The sequence below is a fragment of the Ceratina calcarata genome, unplaced genomic scaffold (genome assembly GCF_001652005.2).
Source record: "Ceratina calcarata isolate Rehan_Ccalc_2016 unplaced genomic scaffold, ASM165200v1 scaffold72.2, whole genome shotgun sequence".
Taxonomy (NCBI): Eukaryota; Metazoa; Arthropoda; class Insecta; order Hymenoptera; family Apidae; genus Ceratina; species Ceratina calcarata.
In genome coordinates this window covers 2,235,662-2,258,932 of record NW_017178472.1, presented here as the reverse complement: position 1 = coordinate 2,258,932, position 23,271 = coordinate 2,235,662, and the positions used below count along the sequence as shown (strand labels likewise).

At 35.4% G+C, this 23,271-nt stretch overlaps 4 protein-coding genes across 5 annotated transcripts in view; 2 read left to right on the top strand and 2 right to left on the bottom strand.

Annotated features, from left to right (window-relative positions):
* Positions 1-1,223: 1,223 nt before the first annotated feature.
* LOC108630381 (uncharacterized) lies at positions 1,224-17,460 on the bottom strand. Of its 2 annotated transcripts, none has more exons than XM_026817946.1 (4): positions 10,479-10,582; positions 9,776-9,952; positions 9,169-9,317; positions 1,224-3,554 (listed from the first exon to the last, which is right to left on the bottom strand). In XM_026817946.1, exons 2-4 carry the CDS (start codon positions 9,855-9,857, stop codon positions 3,390-3,392), a joined length of 396 nt encoding a protein of 131 aa, XP_026673747.1. In that variant the 5' UTR covers positions 9,858-9,952; positions 10,479-10,582; the 3' UTR covers positions 1,224-3,389. The 2 variants fall into 2 exon arrangements, with proteins under 2 accessions (XP_026673747.1, XP_017889162.1); XM_018033673.2 differs by lacking the exon at positions 10,479-10,582 and adding an exon at positions 17,194-17,460 and having other exon boundaries at positions 2,416-3,554.
* A 132-nt stretch (positions 17,461-17,592) lies between these two features.
* On the top strand, positions 17,593-21,329 carry LOC108630269 (katanin p60 ATPase-containing subunit A-like 2). Its single transcript, XM_018033452.2, has 9 exons — positions 17,593-18,265; positions 18,909-19,174; positions 19,387-19,457; positions 19,523-19,690; positions 19,819-20,077; positions 20,210-20,378; positions 20,448-20,560; positions 20,633-20,829; positions 20,951-21,329. Exons 2-9 carry the CDS (start codon positions 19,109-19,111, stop codon positions 21,312-21,314), a joined length of 1,407 nt encoding a protein of 468 aa, XP_017888941.1. The 5' UTR covers positions 17,593-18,265; positions 18,909-19,108; the 3' UTR covers positions 21,315-21,329.
* A 71-nt stretch (positions 21,330-21,400) lies between these two features.
* Smn (survival motor neuron) lies at positions 21,401-22,920 on the bottom strand. Its single transcript, XM_018033493.2, has 7 exons — positions 22,805-22,920; positions 22,650-22,684; positions 22,402-22,584; positions 22,213-22,327; positions 21,791-22,079; positions 21,610-21,680; positions 21,401-21,536 (listed from the first exon to the last, which is right to left on the bottom strand). The coding sequence occupies exons 1-7, from the start codon at positions 22,815-22,817 to the stop codon at positions 21,478-21,480; spliced, it is 765 nt and encodes a 254-aa protein (XP_017888982.2). The 5' UTR covers positions 22,818-22,920; the 3' UTR covers positions 21,401-21,477.
* LOC108630293 (adenosine kinase) overlaps positions 22,888-23,271 on the top strand; it is a 2,975-nt gene continuing 2,591 nt past the window's right edge. The window contains exon 1 of the mRNA XM_018033482.2: positions 22,888-22,974. The gene's annotated coding sequence lies outside the window, so the exon portion shown is untranslated. The remainder of the gene's footprint in view (positions 22,975-23,271) is intronic.

Genomic DNA, 23,271 nt, shown 5'->3' with positions numbered 1-23,271 from the left:
AAATAGGGTGTCACAGATAAATTAGAAAATTGAGCGGCTAATGTACAGACGGAACTGGCATCGTAAGCAGTCTTACAAACTTCTCGGAGATTAGAGCACCTCGTTTGCTGGAAGTTAGGACCGAGAATTAACTCATTATTTCAACAGCGTGCGGTCAGCCTCGCTCCGGACAAAAACGCAATTCCAGATGTGAACTTAATCACGTCCCTTCAAAAGCACCGAAAGTCGAGCCTGCGTTTCTTATTCATCTTCAATCTTCCATACCTCGCAACATATCGCATGTACTTTTTCACTCAAATAAATTAACCCCTTCCGGTAAAATGACGAGTCTAACTCGTCATTGGGTTTATTATTAAATCGTACCGGTAGGAGTTAAGGAAGATGTTATTAAAAATGATGAATTTAAATCTTCGAGTTCACTTTTAACATCGATTAGTCATGAGATATATAATAATGACTTCATGTAATTGAAAATCCTGAAGATATTAAAATAATTGAATTTAATGTAGATATATCTAACGACTAAAGGTACTAATATTTGCGTAAGTTAAACATTAAATTAATCAAGAGAACTCTTTGATCGTTTAACACCCAAAAATATCTTTAAAAAATTCCTCGTGACGTTAGCGCTCAATGAAAATTCAAAAAGGAATTTTCAAAAGAGTTTATTCGTTCAGCCGTGTCTCGTAGGCGGTGAACTTGAAAAGAGGCAGGGGTGCTGGAGCGTCAAAGTCGATATACCGATAATCTCAATCGAAATTCGAACGGTCCACTCGACGGATATAGGGGTTGCCTACCTTGAAACTTCTCCAAACGTTCCTCATTCTTCTATCACAATCAGCAATGCTGAACTAAATAAAAAAATAAAACGCTCTATAAAATGTTAGGACGCTGCCGCTCTCTGGGAGCTCTTAACCCTTTCTTTACGGCTAGTAGCGTGCGTACACTATTCTGCATTTAAAAAAGTTTAGAATCACCTAGGGAAGTCGTAACGGGGATATTATTTATACTCTTTTCCCTTCGTTTAGGGTACTCAATATACAGAGAGCAACTTCTCCGATTTCAATCATGTTCAGATATGTTGGATTGCGTGATTCTGAACGCTCTTTTCCATTTACAAAAATTCCCAATCATACTATATATATAGTTTTCAAACTCTAATTTCAGTAAATGACTAATTTCCAATCTTAGAATAATAAAAGGTCACTGAAAAATAATAGGAGTTGAGAATGAATTTTGTATTAGTTTTGAATTAAATTTCAAGTGTAATATGACAATGCGCTCATGTTTCATTCATAAACAAAATTAATCCTTTGAAATCACAGAATGTCTAAACCCTTTGTGAAACATAAATACATGCAATGTCATACGATAGATAAATCTCAAACAATATGTAATGTAAACTGTCCAGCATGGCTACAAGTGAAATATATTGCACATTCAGTATAGAGAGAACGTGTCAAGAAAAACTTGGTCAGAATCACAGCTCTATCGTGTTAAAAAATTATTGAACTTGGAGAGATTGGCCTTAATTCTCTAAGGGTTAATTCTCCCGGCAACGCGTCCACGTAAAATGTTTTATAGTAGAGTCCATGAAATTTTCATGTTCCAAAGAACGACGCTTCGTTCACTGATTTGATCCCTCTGATATCGTTGTCTGAAGAGCGTTTCGTCTAGTCTAAATTGGTTCCGCGATCTCTCATCGTTGTTGAAACTCGGACTCGCAATGTGACTGTCTCAAGCGTTGTGTGCTTTGGCACAAAGCGCTATTAAACTTCATCTTCTTCCTCTCTTCGAGTGTCTTCGCGACCGAATAAATGTTATAGCTGTATACTTGCGTATTCTTCGATAAGAGGAATTATCGTTATTAACAGACTGCGGATTCATGCAAAGTAAAGTACTTATGGCATCAATTGAAATAATGAGTTTCATATCAAAATTCTTTTCACCATTTAAATATTGCACATTGTTTTCGATGTTTCGTATATTGTTACTTATTAGATGCAATACTTGTATGTTGTGCTCACTCAATTTTCCTATAAATGCGTAAAATCCGCAGCCTAGTTATCAAAGTTCTTGCGATTAGAGTATAGATAATTTCCTTCCAGAAGTTCTTATCGTTGATGCTTAACCCCTTGCTTTGTAACTTTGAATAATATGTACGGTACAAAGTATAAGTTATGTTCGGGGCGAGATAGTGGGGAGCACTCGCGTGATAAACTTTCGTTCGGACTTTAATTTTAAGTTTGCAGACCAATATTTTATCGTTCGTTAGCGAATCTATGGAAATAGGTAAGTTCGAAACGTAGCTATCAAGGAAGTCGTAAAGCTCGGGGTTAAGAAGCGATACTGAAGACGTAACTTCTTTTCCTATTCCTGCACGTCACTCGACGATTATACAAATATTCGTAACCATTAATCTACTTCTTATCTTACATTTGTTTATTCGTCATTCCGTTATCGATTAATTACATTTTACTAGTCGTAAACAAAATAGTTACGTGTGATTCTTGTTGAAAATAGAATTTCGTTCTACGCGTGTCAACAACTCTCTCTTTCATCAACATTATCGTTATTAGCACCAAAGAGAGGGCGAACAGAATATTCTATATAATTCTAATGTTATATCTATCTCACGTGTATCAACGAAATATGGAAACGTAAACGAGGAATCCGGATCACAACGAAATTCAACAATGGAATAAAAAATTACGTTTCTCCATTGTTACATCCTTCTCATCACAGTTTTTCCTATTCGTTCGCTATCGCGCGGAAACAACTCAATTCTCGGTTCAGCTTCGCTCGAGATATAAGCTCGTCTTATTAATTCATAAATCGGGACCGACGAACAATGTACGTCATGAACAAAAAGAAACAGACACGATTATTATGTTTGTCTCCTAAATAACACACTAATCCCCGAGGCATAGTTCGCGGTTTTTCACCATAAACTACGTATCGTCGACGCAATATTGAAATTATGAACGTTAATACAATTTTCAGTTACCTACGTGTACTCAATTGAGGTACACCAACTATTGACACGGCGCAATAATTACTTTAGCATCTACATGGAAATTAACAAAATTTATATTGATTTTAACTATGTAACAATATTTTATGTAAATTCATTGATACGAAATAATACATAGACATTTTAACTGTCTTTGAAGTTTATTCAAGTTAAAATCATAGTAAATATGATAATTTAATTACTTAACAGGATTAAGAATGAAAACTGATAATTATTTTATTATTAATCATTAAATACGAATCGTTTCGATTCTTGAAACATAAATCTGACACGTTCATGATTTTCTTATTACGTCAACGATATCGTACCTTTCCCTATTCCCAGTGGCCGTCGACATCTTCTCTCAGTAGCAGATTTACAGCGCCGTAAGTAGCACCGTTAAACCCAGCAGCCAGGCTATTCCCTGCTCCTGAATCCTGGATGAACCAGCAGCGATTATTAGATCCGGCCCGGTCGTGTCCGTATTATCCAAACACTCAAACTCGCAGCATCGTTCGCCTACTCGGAACTTTTTGCACCTCTAAACATACAAACAAATCCATCGAGCTTTTAATCGATGAACATCAAGTAAGCACACAAAATTATGAGCTAATGGAATGATATTAAGGCTGTTTATATGAGTTTTGATCAGTGAACAAATTAGTCTTAATTGTAAATATAGATGCATTTTGCAATAATATCCGGACATGTGGCCACCGATCGGGACCAAGCATGGCCACATATCCAAAGGAATGGATTTCCTACAACAGCTCGTTGTTCGAACAATGGAACAAAAAAGTAAACAGCGCCGACTGTGTGAGCACAACGACTCAGAAAAGAAGAATTAAGAATAAACGTAGATATAACTCGATACTAGAAAAAAATGTTTGAAAGTTGTATGAACCCTTACGTAAAAACAATGACAAAGCTTTAAAATTTTAACAATTACTAGATATTGTATTAATAAAACGCTGTCCAAAATTTTAGAAATTTTGCTATCCTATTAAAGAAGTTATTGCATATCTTCATATGCAAAGAATTCAGTGATCGAAAGCATAAAAATCATATTCGTTTCTACTCATAAAACAAATTATTGAAGATTAAAATTGCGACACTCGGTATAACAAACCGAACAGAATTTCCGTTTCTTAGGATACGCAACGATGATGTTTTTCAACTCAGTTATACTTTTTCAGTTATCAGTGGAAAATTCAATACCGGCTGTAATGGACTCACGCGTCTCGCGGTGCATTCCACCGCGAGTAACCAAGCGCGGTTATTATTTGTAGGCCAATTCCGCGCCACGCGAGCGCCGATTATCATTGTAACGTGAAAATCGCGGAAAGCGAGCGCGAACAAAGAGCTGCATGCAACGGGGAAACACGAATCCGGAATTCAGTTCAAGTGTCATGTTCTTTTCCTTTCTTTTCCACTTCCAGCATCATTGTTTCAGCATGTTTAATAGCCGAGTTTACATTACGGCAACGGTATACGTTAGTAACATACACAGTCTGTAATATCTTTTTACCACAATAGTGAAGTGAAGCAAAGTCTGAAGAAGTGTTGTAAAGTTTAAATCGATTTCGTAAATTTTATAGTCACGAGTCACGATTAGTACTGGACTGGTTAACTATGTTCAAGCAAAATGTTAGATATCAAGAATAGTTTTGCCTATAATTGTGATCAAAGACTTTCCCTGGACATCTAATATTAACGTAAATGTTACAAATGTGATTTATGTCGACTCATAGTCTTCGATCAGCTGCATACTTTGCCTAACTCATAAACTGTAGAAGGACGCGTTCTACATATTCTATTTTCGCACAGCTGATACGATCCAACAATGGTTCGGTTCGGTAGATCGGTTTGACTTACAATAGAGTGTTAGGAATGTTGTGGTTTCTTGGACGGTGCAGGAGGCACGCAACTCGTCTCGTCGTTTCTTGTAAACGCGAAAAAGATATTGTAATCGAACGGAATTAGCATAAAACTTGTCGCATGCGACCGGTTGGCCTGAATGTTAGTTAAACCGAGGTATGTGCATAGAATGCTGTGACGTCTAACGATTGAAACAGAACTCAAGATATCAAGATCATGAAACATGCAATTTTCTTTTGTTAATTACAGTTTTCAATTTTTATTAAACTGTAATTTACAAGCTATTTTAAAGTTGAATAAATAATACTGATAATGAAATGTTTATTTGTAATTAATTGCCGATACTTTTGTCGTTATTCATGTCGAGTTATTTGTACTAAAGATATTCTGCATATTTAAAACGTTTCGTTAACTGATGTTGCCAATCGGCTGAAGCACTGGCAACTATGACCCTAATCTCTCTGCTTCAGACGCCAGTGCCAAATCGAACGAGTGAAAAGATGAAACCGATACGTAGCTTTCCTCTAAACATACTCGTCAATTATTCACCTGCAAGTAATAGGGCAAATAGCACGAGGCTTTTTCAATATACGACGTCTACATTTGCAGTGCGCCATTAGCGAAGAAAATGCCCTCGTGTATGTGTGCGCTATCGATTTTACGCGTTCGTCATGCAAACACGGGAATTGCCGTTCGAAATTGAATTCACTCCACGGTTGACGTTTCGACGGTGATTATTTAAAAAACGTCGAGCGTAACGGATTGATGAAGATTCTCTGAAATAAGGCTCGTGTAATCCAATCAGTGAAAACGTTGTCATTAGAACCTTTACTAGCGTAATAAATATCTGATCGTCCAATTAAGACAACCGATTGAATTTGCACTTTCGCAGAGCTAAATTGCGCACTTCATGCATTTATATCTTTTTAGTTTAAAGGAATACAATATTATTTATTAGTGAAATGTTAATAGTAAAATTAAGTGTAAATGAAAGAATGAAAAAAGTATCTCGTTTCTAACATTCTAACTGATTGTGTGCATTAGGAATTGGCACGATGAAAGGTCATAATTAGAGGGAGCGATGAAAATTGGCGAAAAATGTTCATGAATACATTTTTCATTTGATAGTCGGCATAAAACGATTCTGACCTTTGAGTCCGTTCATCTTTTTCACAGAAATATCCCGTGTGACGTTACACGCGACAGGGAATACGGATGATCACGGACAGATGATGAAAATGTAGAATAAAACTTTTTTACTGAAAGGGAGCATCTCCTTCCCGTTTCATGGTAAATCAATTTTTTAAAAACTGTCGACCGCGTGTCCTGCATTTTCCTTAACTCCAATTCAATCTGAACTGCACAGTTGATCTCGGCTTGATCAAATTACTAACTACAATCTAAATAAACCATTGAAGTCAATTGAGGTAAAAATTCGCTTAAAAATCAGGAGATGAAACATTACTCTTATACTCTATAAAATTATGTACATTGCAATGAATGTTTACACACTTTCGTATTTATTATGTATTGCTGGATTATATTTAAATAATTTACAGGAGCTTTTCTCTGCATTACAAACATGAAAGTCTAAATGTAAAATACTACTTAATTAATATTTTAATTAAGTAGGTACTCATACGTTTGGTCAACCTTTTTTTTATAATTATTATTGTTATTATTTTCCAAATAAATATGTTTTAATCTACACTGGAGTTCAATCAATGTTTTCGTTAAATGAATACAGATTTATGGATTAATTAAAAAATATTTGTTCGCCGTTGAAAGCTTCGGAAATATGGATAATAAGTTTGCGGCAGCCAAGTCCCGTTTGGAAAAAATCTCATTAGAGGCTTGAAGACGTCACATTAAGTGAAAATTTCATCAACCGATTACTAACCGTATTACCAGAGGTAATCGCGTTACACCAATTCATGATTGGTAAACAAGTTAGCTCTCCATTTACGGAAATGTTGTGAGCAACACTGTCGACGACGCGACGTCGCAATACTGCATTTAATTGCTTCTCAGGGAGTAAGTCAATAGAGAAAAAGAGTTCGCGACAAGTTTACCCCGTTTCGCAAATTTCTAACCGAGTTTCCATCGCAATTAAAATACAGTTTTGATCGAACGACCGTCTAAATAGTTCGAGTTCACAAGTTGCTACTGGCTTCAGTTGCGTTACAAATTGTGTATACGTATACATAAATGTGGACAAAAATCTAAGAAAGATACTAAGTTGTATCGAAAAATTGTATAAAGTAGCTTATCAATAATTTTCATGAAGCTACGTAGATATTACCAGAAAGACGGGCGGAAATCGAATTTTTCGATTAAAAAAAAATGAAACGGAAACCGCGACACCTAATACTTTAAAAATCGACTAGAGATTACGCAAATCAATTCCGAGGAAAGTTCTCTTGAGATCTTCTGAAAGTAATTTTTAGGTGCTATTGTAATATGACACATGTGCGCCACTGTATAAACGATAATTAAAATTCTCGTTAAGCTGTTCCTGACGTAAAACTATTTAAACTTCAATTTTCGCCGAAAATTTATTTCCGTACCTGCCTGCATCTACCGTTTTGACTTATATTCTTTCATTTTTCGAGCATACTTCGTCAGTTCCTTCGTTGAAACACCGTTAATTAAAACAGTAAATACCCAATCTGCTACTAGACGCTATGTAAAATAATATAAATGCGTTAAATATTTACTTAGCTCTTAATGCTAACGTTTCGCCATTCCGAAGGGAATGCTTCTACCCGCTGTTTCATTATTCCTGTTAATTATGTTATTATTTATAACAGAGTACACTATACTACTTTTAATAGCTCGTGAAATAACAGATTAATGAAACGCTTCGTAATGTTCCTTAAGTGTTAATTAAGATCGAAGGTACAGAACATAGGCGTTGTCCTAGACCGGGAAATCGTTAAGCCACTAATATTCGTTCGTTCCCGGCCACGTCAACCGACGTCGAGATAATTCGTAGAACGAGAACGGACGTACCTATAAATCTTGCATCCCCAGGGTTGATTTTCCCGCGATGAAAAAAAATATCCGGTACTGTGAGTCGCTAATTGTATTATATAATTCTGCCTTGCCGATGTCTTTTTTATTCATGATTCATATTGCTATGTACTACAGTTTGATAACGAAATATTTTATACAAGCATATATTATATACAAATTTTATACGTTTTCAGTAGCAAATATCATATCGGTGAAAATCAATAAAAAATATTTATTTGCTATGACACGAAATCAGTCTAATACTTTTTTTCACATTCTTATCGGATGAGCTTATTCGGAATGATTCTAGTCAAAAACGTAGAACTGTCTCTCTGTTGGAACTGCTTTACAAAAGGCTTAATCCACCATTTAATTAAATTATCTGACAACTTCACGAACCATGAAGCCCAAAAGGATCGCGCATTCAATGGCAAGACGTTTCTTCTCCTTTTTTCCTCTTCTAATTTCAACGGCCAGTAATTGTTCCATTAATTCGACCATGTCTTTCTCAAAGCCAGATCCCGCGTATTCATCTCAAATATTTCAGAATGTAAAATAGTTGCTGAGCCGATTTTATTAAAGTTCGCAATTCACGTCACAAATCCAATTATCTAATCCGTATTGCAATCTCTTTTTATAGAGGAGACTAACTTTTCTGAACTCAATTTGAACGAAGTAGAAATTTACAGTTCTTCTGTTTTAATAAAGATAATAAAATTAATTGAATCAAATAAGTATGTAAATAGAATTTTATACAACGTGCATCGAGTTTTGTTCTAGAAAAGCGTATTCACTGAAATCGTTTATTCCATGTAATCGATTTTCATCAATACCCAATGCGTTCATTGTCTACGAAATGAAAATTGAATACGGAAATTTTAGAATAATTCGTACAAATAGATTGTAGATTTTTATAGAAAATTTTAATAAGATGTAATTCAATCATATGAATTAATCACTTTCTAAATTAAATAACATGATATGAGAGATTTGTATTATGAATTTTCTGCATTATGTACATTCTTCCACATTTAAATTTTCTAAGTGTATAAAAATCCGAGGTCTATAAATAAGAGACTGAATTATTTTCATCAGCATTCAATAATCGTTTTTATAGCTATTCTATATTAAGCGTACTTCTGTATTTGTTTGTATAAAAAAATGAATTCATGGAAAGTACAAATTCATCCACACTCGAAGGATAATCGGGGACGTGTCAAGCGGTCTCGAATTGATGTATATGTACATATATATATACTTACATAAGGTGGCGTGCAGAAGATGGCTTGACACCACTTTGGCTCCGAATGATAGCAAACGCAGAGGCTGCAAACCGCAGGTCCCGGGACATAGAGAAGACCGTGTCGCACGACACCGCCCTGGAAGTCCGTGCAATTCTCTTCCAAAGCAGCTAGAAGAACAAAACAGGTATTGTGCGTTTCTCGTGGCAAATCCGCGTTGCGCAATTATCCTGGCAACACTTTTACCCTGCATCCGCAATGCAGTCTCCGCTAACGTAAAAACTTGAGGTAATACATTCTGATAGATATCGCGTTTATTATTTTATAATAGATAATGTTATTTTAATGAGAATAGTAAATTATTTATTTGTTAGCTTCATTGTATAGAAAAGAGAACAGTTCTTTATATAAATCTACAAAACGTGAAGATTGCTTTTAAAATTATTGAAAAAATTAAATTTCGTGCAATAAGTAAATAAAAATAATTGGAATGTAAATATTTTGTAGATTGCATTATGTAGTAACTTTCATAGGTGTGAGCAGTTAATGCGGCAATTATTAATCCTCGTCTTCAGTTTCAAATGGTTTCGATTTCATGCGAATGATACTTAATGCCGGTTTGACTTACCGGTCCCATGAGGAAAGAGGAGAACGGCGAGGAGGCAGAACGTCCACGCGGGTATCTTCGAGTAGGCTCTCGAAGATCTCATGGTCCTCGATTGTCTCCGGGTATCTCGAATCGTGGATGATTCCGGCTATTTCAGCGAGCACCGTGCGCGCACTGCAGCAGCCAGTAGCATGTTATCTGGCAACGAAACAGAAATCAGAATGCACGCGTTTTCATATGCCTGCGGTCGTGGTTGGATCAATTTCGCGTGGGATTGTGTTGATTGATCCTAAACGCGAGATAATTGTGGCTGCGCAACCTTGACCGGCCGCTCGATTGCCTCTAAATGGATCAAATTGTCACGCCGTCGGGATCTTTTTCCAATTAACGAACTTCTTTCCAATTTATGCGTCGTTATAAGCAAAACATGTGCTAAGTAATCATGAAAATAGATAGTTTTATGATTAGACTTGAAAGAATCTCAACTTAGATTGTATAACTTAACGCGTTCAACTATAACGAGTACTTGGTTCGATCGTCTTTAATGTCCTTTGTTACGGTAATTTTCTCCGCCATTAATAAATGCGGAAGGGAAGAAGTTTCCTCGTAACTTGACCGTTTTTTCACATCGATAATCAATAATCACTCCTCCCTTCTTTTTTTATTCAAACAGATCATCGTTCTGTACTATGTATCTATAATCAGTTAATTGAGAATAGCTCACTTGGTAGCCTCGTTAAGGAACTCTTTATCCGTTTTTAATCACTTGAAATGAACAAGTTTGTCGAAGTTCTCTTTTCACGAAACGAAGTTCAATCGATTCCATTGCTAACTAAGAACTGTTTATTCTATAAACACTTTACATAATTTAGAAGATAATAAATTGATATTGACAGCTAGTTTAATGGAATACTCAAGATCGGGGCAGTGGGGGAGAGCGTAAACGTTCAATATTTATTCTTAGTTGTTTGCATTATTTTCAGAACGAGATGACCGCCTTACGATAATGCTCAAACAAGCTGACGATAGCACTTTCTGATCGATCGTAATTCCGCAACGCAATCGAACTCATTCGAACGGAAATCAATTCAAATTAGACTGAGGATTTTGTACATTTATAAGAAAATTGAATGTTTAAAAATGGATAGAATAGCAGAGAAGCTGTTATATTATATTAATGCTTACAAGATAAAAAAAGATTCTGTCTAAATGAAGTTTCATCCCTACTAATCCTCTGTGCATCTGATCTCGGTCGCCGAGTTGAGTTATTTAATACAGAATAAAATATCCGTATGTGATGCTATTCCTGATTAAAATGCATAGCAATAGAATGTATGAAAATATGGTAATTTACAACTTCAGGAATAAGAGAGAAAATCGTACTTTTTTAGAGTTTTGAGATCAGTATGCTTGGATATACGAATATATGGATTTGTTAACTTAATAGATGATGCCTACTTAATTCCTTTAAAAGAATGAATGCAATAGGAAGAATATTGTATTTAGTCCTATTTTAATTAAAAGAATGATACCGTTTTCATCAAAAACTAATTACAAATAAAAAAGTTGTATTGTCATATTGGTGTCAATGTAATTGACATGCTATGTTTCCTTCTAAGGATTCCTGCCTTTGTTTTCTTCTAAGTTGGATGCTATCAATAAAAGATAAAAATGTTTTCTCTGTATTTGGCAAAAGTTCAGACCGAACTAACGATTCATACTTCAAATGCGTCTCTCAAAGAAACTACGAAAACGAGACGTTTGCATTTTGCATCATAATTTGGGGAAGCAGCGAGCGTGGATGGCACGCGTGGCAGCGAACGCGTCGCTAGTCATTTAACGAGTACTTTTCACACGAATCCAGCACCTGCATTTCCCTTAACGAATAAAACTAGAGAAGAGGTGGAAACGACGACACGCTGGCAATTCGCTGGCTCGTTTCATGAAATCAAACTCGTTACCGAGCTAAAATTCCATTCTTCCCCTTTCGCTTCCTCGTTTCTGTNGCTAATAATACTTCAATGATAAATATGTAAAATATGATTTTCCAATTTTACATTCCTATTTTTCCTAGGCTATTTGGATACGTATTCGATTGACGATAACCAATTGTTCCGATTTCATTTTCGCGTCGGTCATCGACGATCGCATCGTAGTTCCTCGAAAAGCAATGCAATATTGATCGCGATCAATTATTTATAGATACATCGTGTACGGTCAAATAGACATCCTCGATGCATTATCGAGTTCGTGAAATACGTGAAATCACAAACAGAATCATAGTTGGATTAAATAGTTAGCTAGCAGGCGTTAGGGATGAACTTATTACGATAATTTATTCTCGCTGCGGGTTAAGCCTTCAATTAGGAATCGTAATCGAGAAAATCCTATTCAATCGATACTTTAATGTTAAAACTAATTATAGCTTAAACTATATGCAATTATTTTATGTTCTTCACTTGAATTAAGTTATATTTATTATTATACATCTACTGGAAATTATTGCTAATATAGTTTCCTAAAGAAACTACGGCTGCGAAAATTGATTATCAGGTAAAAGTGTAAGAAGCATCGAGGAGCATGCACGTGCATATAATTACGGTTAAGAACAAGTATGTAAATGTAACATAAGCAACCGTTTGTGGCACAAGCCGCTGAAAATGTTTTCGCCGCGGTGAATATCAATTTTCCTAAATATTTGCTACCTGACCTACAAAGTCTAGATCCAGGATTGTAATTCATATCTTTATATGATAGAACCACGTAAGTGTTCATACTCCATTCGAACTTATTAAGACAGCGTGAAAATTTTGACACTGGACAATCAATAAAAATCATAATGATTCGACTAGTTTTAATAATAGCATACAGACGTACGCACATATCTCACATAGGAGAAACAAGTGTACTTAAAATTACAGAAAAGCTCTTTAAGCTCCACAGTTCAGCCTTCGCTGTTTTGTATAAGCGAGCATTCACGTGACTTTCTAGTTAGTGATTTTCAAACCAAATTTAAAGCCTTCATAGTCGACGTCAGAATCAATACTACTTAATTAGCGAGGGGCGCGGAGAGGAAAGAAAGATGGGAATTCTTTGCTGAAGTTTCAGTTATCGGAGAATCCGTGTTGACAACGGCGAAGCAAAAGAAAGTCGATGAACCGAGCGTTAGTCTAAGCGCGCATCCAATACGAGGTGACATTAACGTATTTATAGCCATTATTCGCGTTAAATTAATAAGGGATAAAAAAGATTAACAATGAGATTGCACAAAGTATGCCTTATCTTGAACTTCTTAATCATTTATTTAGTTTTATCGATACGAGAATAACAATACCTAAAATCAAACGTCGCGCAGTTCGATAGTAACGGAGAAATTCGCGTAAGCTTATTACTCGAGCAAACGTAATTGCGTTCGAACTCAACGTGAAAACAATGTCAATGGTATAGTACTCGTTTGTCCTACAGACGTGTAACTCGTGAATAATAGGCTAGGTGACGGCAGTCACGCGAACGTCGGTTATAACTGCCTGTATGTATAAGTGTATCAAGTAAGTCGTCATAAAATGTACTATAAATATCATGTAAACTGTTTATGATTATTAACACGTCCTGCAAACGAGTCTAGCATAGAGTCGTTGCAATAAATACAAATATCTGCATTATCATTTATGTAATGTAATATGTATATAATTTTCAATTTGTAAGTTCAAATGAATCAGCCTGCATTCAGTGCATTTTTATAATAATTATTGTATTAAACATTGTAAGTATCTATCATTGAATGAACATTGTATTAATTATTACATCGACTTTTATGTGTACCTGAAAACTAGTGGAAAGTTCAAGTTACTCTATAAATTTTTTTGGTTTTACTTGAACGATTTCATTTTCTATATCCGAGCGTACCTCGAACGCAGTTTGTGGCGCAGTGATAAGTTCAGAGTTGAACAATGCAGTATTCCTGCGTTGCGCATTGAACGTCGGTTATTAGGAAATTATTAAACTCGTGATTCTGGATGTTACCACAGATTGAGTCAATAATTAAATGGAAAGTTACAGCTTTTTATTAAAATTAGATTTCACGTCTAATTTTTTATTTTGAGACACCACCGATATCAGTTTAAGTAACAAAAAGAAGAATTTTAATAACATTGAAAGAGTGAGAGTCAATAATTAACTGAAATAAAGTTACAAATTTCCTTATTTTTAACTTTAAGGTACAATGACTGTACGAGGGTAAAAAGCAAAGACTAGATTGAGTAAAATATCCGTTCACGTTGACGGCTGGTCTCACTTCTCGGAAACATTATCTGATATACTATATTTTGTCGTAGAAACTGGCAAACAAATCTCGTTAAGGATATCGAAAATCTAAATGATGTTTTACACTTAATATTAAAGCCTCGAAAGTTCGACTAAGCCTTTAAAGATAAGCAAGCAAAATATTCATTTTTGACATCTCATTCTCTTTTATTTTTGGAAAATAATGTGCTATCGACAAACATACTATTCAAAAATGGATTAAAGGATTCAGTAGCAGAGATTCCAATGTGGAAGACGAGAAACGAAGTGACAGACCAAAAGAGATGACTGTATATTGAACTAAAAAAATACACAATTAGGAAGATTGCAAACATATTATAAACTATGAAACAACAAAGTTAAACTTCGGAGAAATTTCAATTCGAATAATCGATAAACGTTTAGAAGTAATGACGTCAACGCCGTTATGATATCATTTCGCGTTATGAGTTGCGTTGATTGCACTTCTGTTTGACGCAGTTAATTGAAACTCGCGTTAGCGCGGGACAATGTAAATCGCAGGAGAGAAACGCTGGCCCATGTGTACGTACACCCGCCCACCGGTTCACCGGAGGGACGCACGCATGCAAACGCGGCTGCAAATTTAACGAAGCGGTTGAATTTAATTATTTCCGACTTTTCAAGTATCAAGGTGAGAGACGGTTCGATATCGACCGGCTCTGTAACTGTGCCCGCAAAAGTAATACGCAACCCACGCTGAACGTTAATTAATTCCGCTCATTATTAATTAATTAAGCAATCAGCGCTTTGCGTTAATTGGTCACAGAGCAGAGTTCGATACGCGCGCCACTGATGCGGGAAACAATTATTCAACGACCTTCTTCTCGTTTAAAATCCGTGCTCGTTATACGATTTTCTTTTTAGAAATGTGAGGAGATGATTAAATGCTTTCAAGATTATTTTAATGAGTAAGACACTCGAGCGATATTAAAAACTGGGGACCAGTGAAATAGAACATAAAATTATAATTCCAAGCCGATGGAAATTTGGCGTTTTATATTTTATTTGAAAAGACATGTATCGAAGAGTGACACTGCATACATGTTTCGCTTTAGATTTCATGTTCAATGCGAGTTAAACGCTATTGTAAATGCTCACAATAAGCGTCTTACAAGCGAGAACCACGTCCGCCGTGCTACATATAAGGCTCTATCACTGAATCGCGACTGCCATTTAGTGATTAAGGTCAATCATTTAGCGATGCTGATCTGTCGCGGCGTTGAGCGATGCGACAATGGATATCATCAAAATCATGACTCTTATTTAACAAAAACGGAGAATTTTTTTCTTTCAGGATTTCTAATAAATTATTATCAATAGAAAATAAAACATGAAAACGTCTAATCATTCATTTTAAAGCAATGGTGACATGACAATATTTTACAAATTGGTGTCAACAAGAAATAAATAATGCTGCATGTAAATGTTTTAACAAAATCAAATTTATTTCCTGTTTCCAGTTTTAAAACATATTTTAACTTTAGAATACGAATTAAAAAGAGATAACTTTTTGCTTCGAAATTCAATTCTCTTTTTCCCCTCTGGATTCTTTCTGCGTGTCGTCCATGCTCCAAAATAGCAGATGAAACATTGAACACTTTTTGTCGTTCCTCTCGTTATTCTCCGCACATGTACGTTCCGTGCATCGGTTTCCGCTAGTTGCACAAAAACATACGCGGCGTCGTGTCGACGCCGACAAAACTGTATCAGCTATCTCTGGATGCATACCTGTCCCTCAATTTTCAAATTCGGGATATACGCTTATTTCAGCGAAAACGTATTCACCAAAACAGTCAACTATTTCAAATTCTTTCAGCACCAACTAGTGAGACTTTACCATTCACACAAGATTCCAGCACATAATTGTTCGTTTGGACGAGCTACACGAAATAATTATTATTTTTGGTGGAAATGAAAATTTCTCGAGATATACGTAAATGTGTTATTATTCATATTTTTCCGAATAAAACCCTGTCTTGATAGACAGCAGATGGCCGACGTTTCCCGTTACATGTACGGAAATAACTGCTTTACTATGACATTGAATCCTGTCTATAAGTGTGCATTTGCGACACAAGCGTAGTGCCAGCTTCGCTATTATAAATAAAATATAATGACATTATTCCATAAGCAAAAGTTAAAACGTGAACCGCACGAAAAATTCATTCTCTGCAAATTTATCTCCCGGATATCGATATCAAAAGATGCTGGAATACTTTGTCTAGGTGTCATCCCAATTTTTTAACAGAATCCTACGGTAGCCGAAATTTTGAAACTGCAATAAACAAAGCAACAGATATGTACTTATGTACGTATAATTAAAACCAGATGCTGAGATCCAACGCACACTTCCTGAAGCGTTTTCGTGTTTTGTTTATTGACTAATATTATTATATTTGCTGTTTGTAATATAAACGATGAGGCTAGGACTATGCTTGTGACTGTGCCACTGATACACACGTATGGACAGGAGTCAGTGTGTTAGTAAAATATTTTCGTGCTTGCAAAATTTTCATCTACGCCAAAAATTGTATTTATACTCAGCACGTTAAAATGAAGTAATTTACTGACGAAACTTAGGTACAGAAAACTTTGGGAACCAACGATAAAGTTCAGTCCACTAAATTTTCATTAAAATCGTTTGTCTTCTTTCGTATTCATTGTGTTATAGGAATTGAATTAATTGATCATTAGACTGCAAATTTTTATACAAAATAATATATTTATGGTAACAATTTAAAAAAAGGCTTTTTAAATGGAAACTCTTATCGGTTTAAGCATTGCAATATTCACTCAGCTTTTAATGTTTTATATATATTATTTTTACATTCGTATTGCATGGTGCAATTCGTATTTTCCCTCGTGTTTTGAAATATCATATACGTTTGTTATATTTTCTACAAATACAACTTTTTTATAAATGCATCAAATCTATTGTCTGTTTATCATGTCAAAGTATCAATTTCTACTGTTTTAATCCGAATCCATAGAAATAAATGCATCGCGCGCAATCATTAATTATAAATTAAAAAACAGTTAACTGATTTGATGATGTACACATGTTATGAGGACGAAAAGTCATAAATCAAATTTGATTAACGAAGAATAAAGTTTACCTCGAAAGCGCATCACGCGGATGCCTTCATCCCTCGTGTCTCGAGGTCCATGTGTTCAAGCGATCTGCGTTCCCTCCAAACTGCGCGGCGGGCCGAAACAAGTCAGTATCTCTAAAAGTGCGAGGTTACTATGCGAGAAAATCAACGCGTATAATAATTGTGATAAGTGATAACAATATGTAGGCCGCGAAAGGGGTTGGAACTCGTGACGAGGTGAATCGCGGACCGGAACCCGAGAGCGACGCGGTCGACTGGCGAACAGCGACTGACTGAAGTGGCCGTTCGCTCACCGCTGTCGCAGTGTGAGCACGGGCTGCGTTCTTCGCGGGTCGATCGAACACGTTTCAGTGCCTCCCCTCGGCATCAAAACCCACCCCCCGACGACGGCCGCAACGCACCGGTGCAGCCGCACCTGCAACTGCAACAACACACTAGCCGCTGCCACTGCTCTTGATTCGCTTTGTCAACGGTTGCTTCCTTCGTTAAATCTCATCCAAACTTACAATTAGAGACAATTGTCTGCAGCACGTGTCTGTCTCAGGTTTATGTCTTCCATCATTCTCTTCAGATTTCGTCGTTCATCATTTGTCAGATGGCAGATAATGTACGTAGACATGTGTGTCTGCAGACAATCACTTCTTAGTCTGAACGAGGCTTCAAAATTAAAACAGATATCACTTTAGCCACTTTCTAATAAACGTGCCTCCTTTATCTTTGCAAGCAAATTAATTCCTTGTGTGTCAAATGATGTGAAAAGAAGTAAATAGTTACAAGTTTTTCTTTGAAAATTTCTACTAAAACAACAATTAAATGAATGAATCACGAAAAATGTTGTTCATATTCTGTTTCGAAGTCAGCAACCTGTTACGAAAGAGAACGCTTTGTATCACTTAATTCTTGAACGTATACTTCCTGACAGTTCCCAGGCACAGGAAACAGTTAAACAGATTGTAAATGACAAGTACATATGTAGGTATTACATACATTGTATACGTCAACAACAGCGCAATCCGGCGAAGCCCGAGGGAAGGCGGAACGTTCACAAAGATGAAGAGTGAAGAGTATCCGGAAGGTAGTTACCCAAACTTTAAACAAAGAGTCTCATGGAATAGAAAACAAGGACGCGAAGAATAGAACCGAATAATCTTCCACCCGTTGAATTCCATTTCGAAAATATGCACGTGCCTAATTATGTCTAACTTATAACGAATATACTCGGCATAAACATCGAAAGCGTTAAACGATGGACTTAACAATGAGCATAAATTTAATTCAACCTTCTTACTTAAAACACTCTGCTCGTACGGTTTTCTCCTAGCAATTCGTTCATTGTACCCCTCCGATTTGAGTACTCTTCGAATATTTTCTAGATGTACTATAATCCCACGTTCTTATTGTATTCTGGTAGGTAGCTTTGGAGTACTATTTTTGGGGTCTTTTTTGATTTCTCTCATAATGTAACGTCTATCGCGATAATTTAAAATTCTTGGACGGCCAATTGGACGTCGTCTCGGTAGCGTTTTATATTTACAACGGTACTTGTGTTTTAGGCAACAATGAGTAATAAATTTTTAATTTTTCCTCTGCTACTATTTATTCAGTATACATAATGTAATACATTTTTTTTATTTCTTGTACATTCATTGAAAATATAGAGCTTAAAAGTTACTATTGGATCAGTGTCCGAATACATAGTATAACATTCATTATAACAGAGTTATTGAATCGACGTCGCCTTGGTAACGAATCGCTCGTCAACTTTTTTCAAACAAGTCTTCGAAGCATTGTGGTCATTGTGGTCGTTGCATGCTTGCCACGCTTGCTCTGCTCACCGAGGAAAAAAAGACGCGCAGAAGATTGATTGATTGATTGATTGATAGATTTATTCTATCTATCAAACGATATATTCATAAAAATGGTAAACGGAAATCTATCGATGGAAGGTACTGCGAATCAGATGTCTCACAATCTACGGGAGAAGGTAATGCTGAAATTTACTTATCGCTGAGCACGTGCTCTTTTGTTTCTGACTAAAAAGGCGATTTTTTGCGTAACATTTTTAATGGCACGGCACCTTATTTTTGTATTTCGTGCAATTTTATAACATACACGCTAATGTCTCAAGAAATTTGAAATAAACTAATGAAATCTGCCATTATGAAAATTACTGAAAGAGATTAATTTTAATATTAGGAATCAGTTCGCACTTCCGAACGTCGCCAAGCAATTCCGTATCTTATTCTAAAGTATCTGGACGAACATGGGTGAGGAAAAATTATATAAATTGATCATGAGAAAAATATAAAATAACGAGAGATCATTTTCACAGACTCAAGGAGACTTACAATATGCTAATGTGGGAGGGCGATCTCGCACAAAGTATGGTGGTCTGCGATAATATAGACCTGGAAATAATTCTTGCGGAATATGATAGTTTTCAACGGATGAAATTTGACAAATATCCCAAATTGTGTAAAAAAGTCGTACTGGATATATCGTAAGAATTTTAATAATTAAACATTTTTTAATTGAATAAAACTATAGACATAGGAAGAATATGATATGATTAACTTAAATTTCTTGTTATTTAAACAAATATTAAAATTCAATATTATATTTATATAGCGAAGCCAAGCCGAAAACCAAACCAGTAAAGAAGGCAATAGTTAAAGCAAAATATATGCAACAAACAACAAATGACAATAATTTAGAGGAAGATATTAAACTCGCGATGACCGTGGTTCCAATTTTTTCCAACGAAGGCAAAGATAATAAAAGACATTCAATTACGTATCCTAAAAATCGATTGAAGATATTTGAAACTATTGAAAGACTTTATCCAGCAGACTCGGAGTTACGGAAAATTGCAGAGGACATATCACATGTAAGTTTACAATCATATTTTGGAAAACTACGATCTTTTTCACGGCCTGTCATATTCGATGAAATAATGTTTGTATAATTAGCATGTAGTTGTCTATAAAGGAAAGTTATGTCTTTGATTTCCTCTTTCTAGGAAATCGTGCTGGAGAATTTAAATGTTCGTTGGGAAGACGTCATAGGCTTAGAAGATTGTAAAACTGCAATCAAGCAGGCAATCGTGTATCCTTTTAAGTATCCTGTTTACTTCGCAGGGCCATTCTCAGCCTGGAAAGGCATCCTGCTGCATGGGCCGCCTGGTACAGGTAAGATCTGCACATTTTTTCTTGTTTCCGCTTTTTATGTACGTTAATCGAAATTGAAATTTGAAACAGGAAAAACATTGTTGGCGAAGGCAGTCGCAACCGAATGCGACTGTACCTTCTTCAATATAACTGCCAGCTCGTTAGTCAGCAAATGGCGGGGAGATTCTGAGAAATATATACGCGTGAGTTTTATTCTCTACGTTCCCTATGTATATTTCCAATAATAAATTTTGAATTTTAAATCCCGACAAAAGGTTTTGTTCGATCTCGCATACAGTCAATCTCCTACCATTATATTTATTGACGAGATCGATTGGATAGCAACGAACACAAATTACTCGCTATCCGAACCAGCGAAAAGATTTAGATCCGAACTTCTTACTAGATTGGACGGCTTAGTGTCTACTGAAAATTCGCACGTCGTTCTTCTAGCAGCGACTAATGCTCCTTGGTAAGTACGATTATTACTTAAAGTTCTTTTTAAATAAGCGATTCCTGTTTGAATGTTAAGACAGTGATAATTAAATTCATGTATTTCTAATAATTACATCAAAATTTATAATCTTTATCAGGGACATTGACGCAGCCTTATTGAGACGTCTTGAAAAACGTATATACGTACCATTACCCAGTGAGTCTACTCGTCGGAAACTGTTTGACTTATATGTTAGCGAGGAAATCCGCGAAAATGATGAAATGGATGGCATAATTAAGTCCACAGAGTCGTATTCCTGCGCGGACATAAAACTAATTTGTAAACAAGCTTGGATGTTAGAATCAAAACCAGTATGGGAAAAGCTTGACAAAAAAGAGATAAATATAGAAAATTTGAAATATGAGTTAAGAGATTTTTACATATTAGAAGAAGTGGTCGAGGGTACATCGAGGACCGTTGATGATAATACCAAAACCAAATATGATCAATGGGCAGGATAATGTTTGCAGCCTAAACACAGAATTACAGAATATATCATATAATATAATAATGTATTTGAAAAACGTTAAATAAACAAATGCAATGATTATTTTGAACTATGTTAATGTATTGTTTTATAAAAATTGTATTGCATTTTGGTTTAATGAAGCGAGTTCTACATAATCAACAATTTTTTCTTTTTTCCTGATTACTTCTTGCTTGTTTCAAACCATGATAGTAACCTGCAAAATTAGTAATGTATACATTTCTATTCGAGATAGAAGATGGCTAGATAAAATTATTAGTTAAAATTACCTGTGTGAAAGCCACTAATGTACCATGACATTAGCATACTCGAAAGCGCATCCGCGTCATTGTCCGGCAATCTGTAATAATACACCAAAGTTTTTCATTTGGGAACTGAAGTATTTCGATCTTACATCTATGATAGTCGGTCAATGTTTAGTAACATTGCTAATTTACGGTATGGGCGTACTTGGCCATTAGTTGTGGCGGTAAAGGAGGTGCAGGTGGCATAATATCTGCTGAGTTAAAGGAGGAACCGGGCATAAATTGATGTTTATGTGTTTCTGTTTCTTCCACTTCGCAATCCATTTTATCTCCATTAAATATTTTTGCGTTTGCAAAAAAGGTACTTTGATCAGTATCTGCGTTTTCTCCATTGAATTCTTCTTTAACCGCATCTTTATGTTGAGCTATCTGACTTTGCAATCCATTCGATTCCAGAAGACTGTTCAATTCTACTTTTTCTGTATTACCGTAACCTAAATACATATAAAATCATTTTGAACATGATTAGCTTGTCAAATTCAAACTTATTTTTTTAACAGTTTTAATGTACTTTTTGCTCGGCCACTGTCAGATTGTATATGGTAATATGAAAGCTAAACCTATTACCTACAAATTTCACAATGCAAGTTCCACTGTTCTCATAAATTTTTGATATTACAGCTTCATAAACTTCTCCATCTTCTGAATATACTGCACGACAGGGTGCTCCTACAGCCCACTTCTATATAGATAAAACGTTTATACATTAAATATTACTGTGATTAATACTAATAGAAATTGATAAAACTTATAAACCTTATGTGGCTTAGCTGTATGACGAGGTGGCTTAAAATTTGGTGCCTTCTGTTTGGGCTGAAAATTTTCAATTTCCATACCCATTCGCTTGCCAACTTCCTCTTTCGCTAAATTGATTGCTTTATCATATGCTTTAATTAACGCACTGTCATCCCAGATATCTTCATCCTCTGCATTTGTTGACTACAAACAACAATATTAAACTTCCTGCCTTAACCCATCGTCAACAATTCAAAGCATATACGTACATTTCCATTTCCCCGAATGAAGAGAACATTGTCATCTGCCATTTTACACAAATAAGATCATTAAAATGACAAATTTATTTTCGAAAAATTAATTAGTTACATTTCTCCGGCTGTAACGAAGTGTAAACAATAGTCGGGATCAATCTGTAACTAACCTAACCTAACCATCGTATTTAAAAACAATATGATGACAAAGAATGAGCATGAGGCACGCTTAGCCAGAGGTTCAAACTTCAAACCTCTTCCGCAAGAGACGCACGACAAGAGACGGCGGCAGATAACCCAAACTTACAATACATGTGCAATATAAATTGAAGATTATTAGGTTACATGTTTATATATTGTGTATTTTATAAAAATTCTCATTAGTTACAAAAAGATTCATCTAGAAATAATAATCATTATTTTGGGTAATCATGTAGTTCAAATACAAAACCACATGCATACATTATATACATATACATATAAGTATACGTATATATTGATTTTTTCCACGTTTACATCCTGTCAATATAAATATTATGAATTCTGGATATATTTATAAAAAAAGTATTTTGAATAAGCAGACATTAGTTTTAACAGTTACCTATTCCATTTTTCAATAACAAATGACGTGATCGTT